Source organism: Phaethon lepturus, unplaced genomic scaffold (genome assembly GCF_000687285.1).
Source record: "Phaethon lepturus isolate BGI_N335 unplaced genomic scaffold, ASM68728v1 scaffold36410, whole genome shotgun sequence".
Classification (NCBI taxonomy): domain Eukaryota; kingdom Metazoa; phylum Chordata; class Aves; order Phaethontiformes; family Phaethontidae; genus Phaethon; species Phaethon lepturus.
The window spans coordinates 24,935-26,914 of record NW_010514785.1 but is presented as its reverse complement, the minus strand read 5'-3'; the positions used below and the strand labels follow the sequence as shown (position 1 = coordinate 26,914).

At 42.5% G+C, this 1,980-nt stretch overlaps 1 protein-coding gene across 1 annotated transcript in view; it reads left to right on the top strand.

The window, feature by feature from the left end:
• Positions 1-130: 130 nt before the first annotated feature.
• Positions 131-1,980, top strand: part of ECD (ecdysoneless homolog (Drosophila)) — a gene marked incomplete at its 5' end in the record, with an annotated part of 11,788 nt that continues 9,938 nt past the window's right edge. Inside the window, 2 exons of the mRNA XM_010293955.1 lie at positions 131-240; positions 1,936-1,980. The exon at positions 1,936-1,980 is cut by the window's right edge and continues 161 nt beyond it. Coding sequence (XP_010292257.1) covers positions 131-240; positions 1,936-1,980 — 155 coding nt within the window. The remainder of the gene's footprint in view (positions 241-1,935) is intronic.

Sequence of the window (1,980 nt, the reverse complement as noted above, 5' to 3'; positions counted from 1 at the left end):
GGCGGTGCGAGGGGGCAGCGCCTTTCCTGACGGGGACTGACGGGAGGTCGTGTCGTAACTAACAAAAAATAACGCAAACATGCATTTAGAAGCGTGCGTTACAGTGTTGGGCGAGACCTTCCCTGGTAAGAAACCGATTTCTTCTTGGCCAGGATCGATGACAACGATGGGGAGTTTCTCTTGATAGAAGCTGCTGATTTTCTCCCAAAGTGGCTGAATCCTGAGAATAGCGACAACAGGGTGAGTAAAACTTCTCTGCCAGTTGGCAGGTGGCCCACAGCGGCCTTTTACTTACCAGTTTGAGTTTCCTCTTGCACCTCTACCTAGCCAAGTGGTCTGACTGCTACTGAAGATGCAGAGTGCTATCCCTTAGTAGTGAGGAAACTTTTGGTCAGGGCTCAAGGCTTATTTTAATTAACAGCTTGGTTTTTTTCAGCTCAGTCTTGTTTTCATTCTGGTTTTAATGAGCTGCTTTATGCTGGCTGTGGATGTTGTATGAGAGGCTTAACCACTGGAAACCTCCGATACTTGATTCAGCCCTGCGTGCTCTTGCAGAATGCTACGTAGAGTGAGCGTGTCTTGAGAAACTGCTGTAGGGATGTCTGGAAATTGTTACAGATATCAAGTAGTTCTTCTAGGATTGCTTTGTTCATGGAAGGAAGAAAGAGAAGTACTAATATGTTCTTACACTAATGGCAAAACTATTGAGACTATGGCAAAAATATGGAGACTACAGACCTGCCTGCTAGGCTGTGGGTCTGTTCAGCTAGATCTGCCTCTTGCACGTAAATAATTTTTTAAGAGTTGTTCCATAATGCAGAGCTGACTGAAGGTTTTAAAACTTGCTGCTTATGGTAACAAATATGAAGGCAGTGAAGCTGTTGTGCTATTGATTGATCTGTAAAATCAGAAAGTTTGGGCAGCTTTCCATTTTCTAGGTTATCGGAGTCCAGGGAAAGCACGGATAACATGAGAACTATGGAATGTATTTGAGTAGTGTAATACACGCATACCATATTGGTCTCCTCAGGAGCACTCTTGGATCCATCTGAGCTTTCCAGCTCTGCTATAGCCACTTGGAATTTTTTCTACCATCTTCTCAAGTGCGTGGGCCTGAGGGTTTGCTGCCCTGAGACTGGGGAATGCTCAAAACCGGAGCATTGCTGACGCTAGGAGACAGACTGGGTCTGGCATAGGTGAATTAATGAGCGGACTCCTTCACTTGGAGTCTGCAGCCAGATCACCTCGCTGTGGATGATTACTAGTAGTTATGTCACTGAGTTTCTTGGCAATGGATGTAAATGGAAAGAACTTACTTTTTCATTAGCGAAGATCTGTTTAATTATTTTTTTTCCTATCACAAGACTCATAAAAAGAAAAGGGGCAGAACACAACACAAATTAATTGCAAACCTGTATCTGTACTATCGGCACCACATTTTCCTTCCGTTTGAAGGAGTGGATGGCTTGAGGGAGTTGATAATGTTACATTAATTTCTTTTCTTAGGATCAGGAACCAACAGAGGTCATGTGTAGCACCTGAAATAATGCTTTTTAGGCCCTGTCCTGTTCTTCAGCAGATAGATTATGCTGTCTGATTCTCCTGAAGCAAATCGCTAGTTGAAGAGAAACTTCTGGTATTACTGTTATTAAGGAAACAAGATATAGTTGACCAAACTTGTTGCAGTTTAAATAGAGAGGGTTATTTACTGATTGGATCAGGATCTCTGGCATCTGTACTTAGCTTATCTCCCGGTTGAAAAAAACCAAACAACACACACACCTCCAGGAAAACCTCGATTCCTGTATTATTTTTCTATTGCACTTTAGTATTTTCTGTATTTAAACAAACGTATTCACATATGAAATTAAATTTTGCATTGCTTAGTGAGTGACTGTTCTTACCCCTTCTGATGAGCATGTTGCTGTCTGACAGGTGTTCTTTTACAAAGGAGAACTGCACATCATTCCGCTGTCAGAG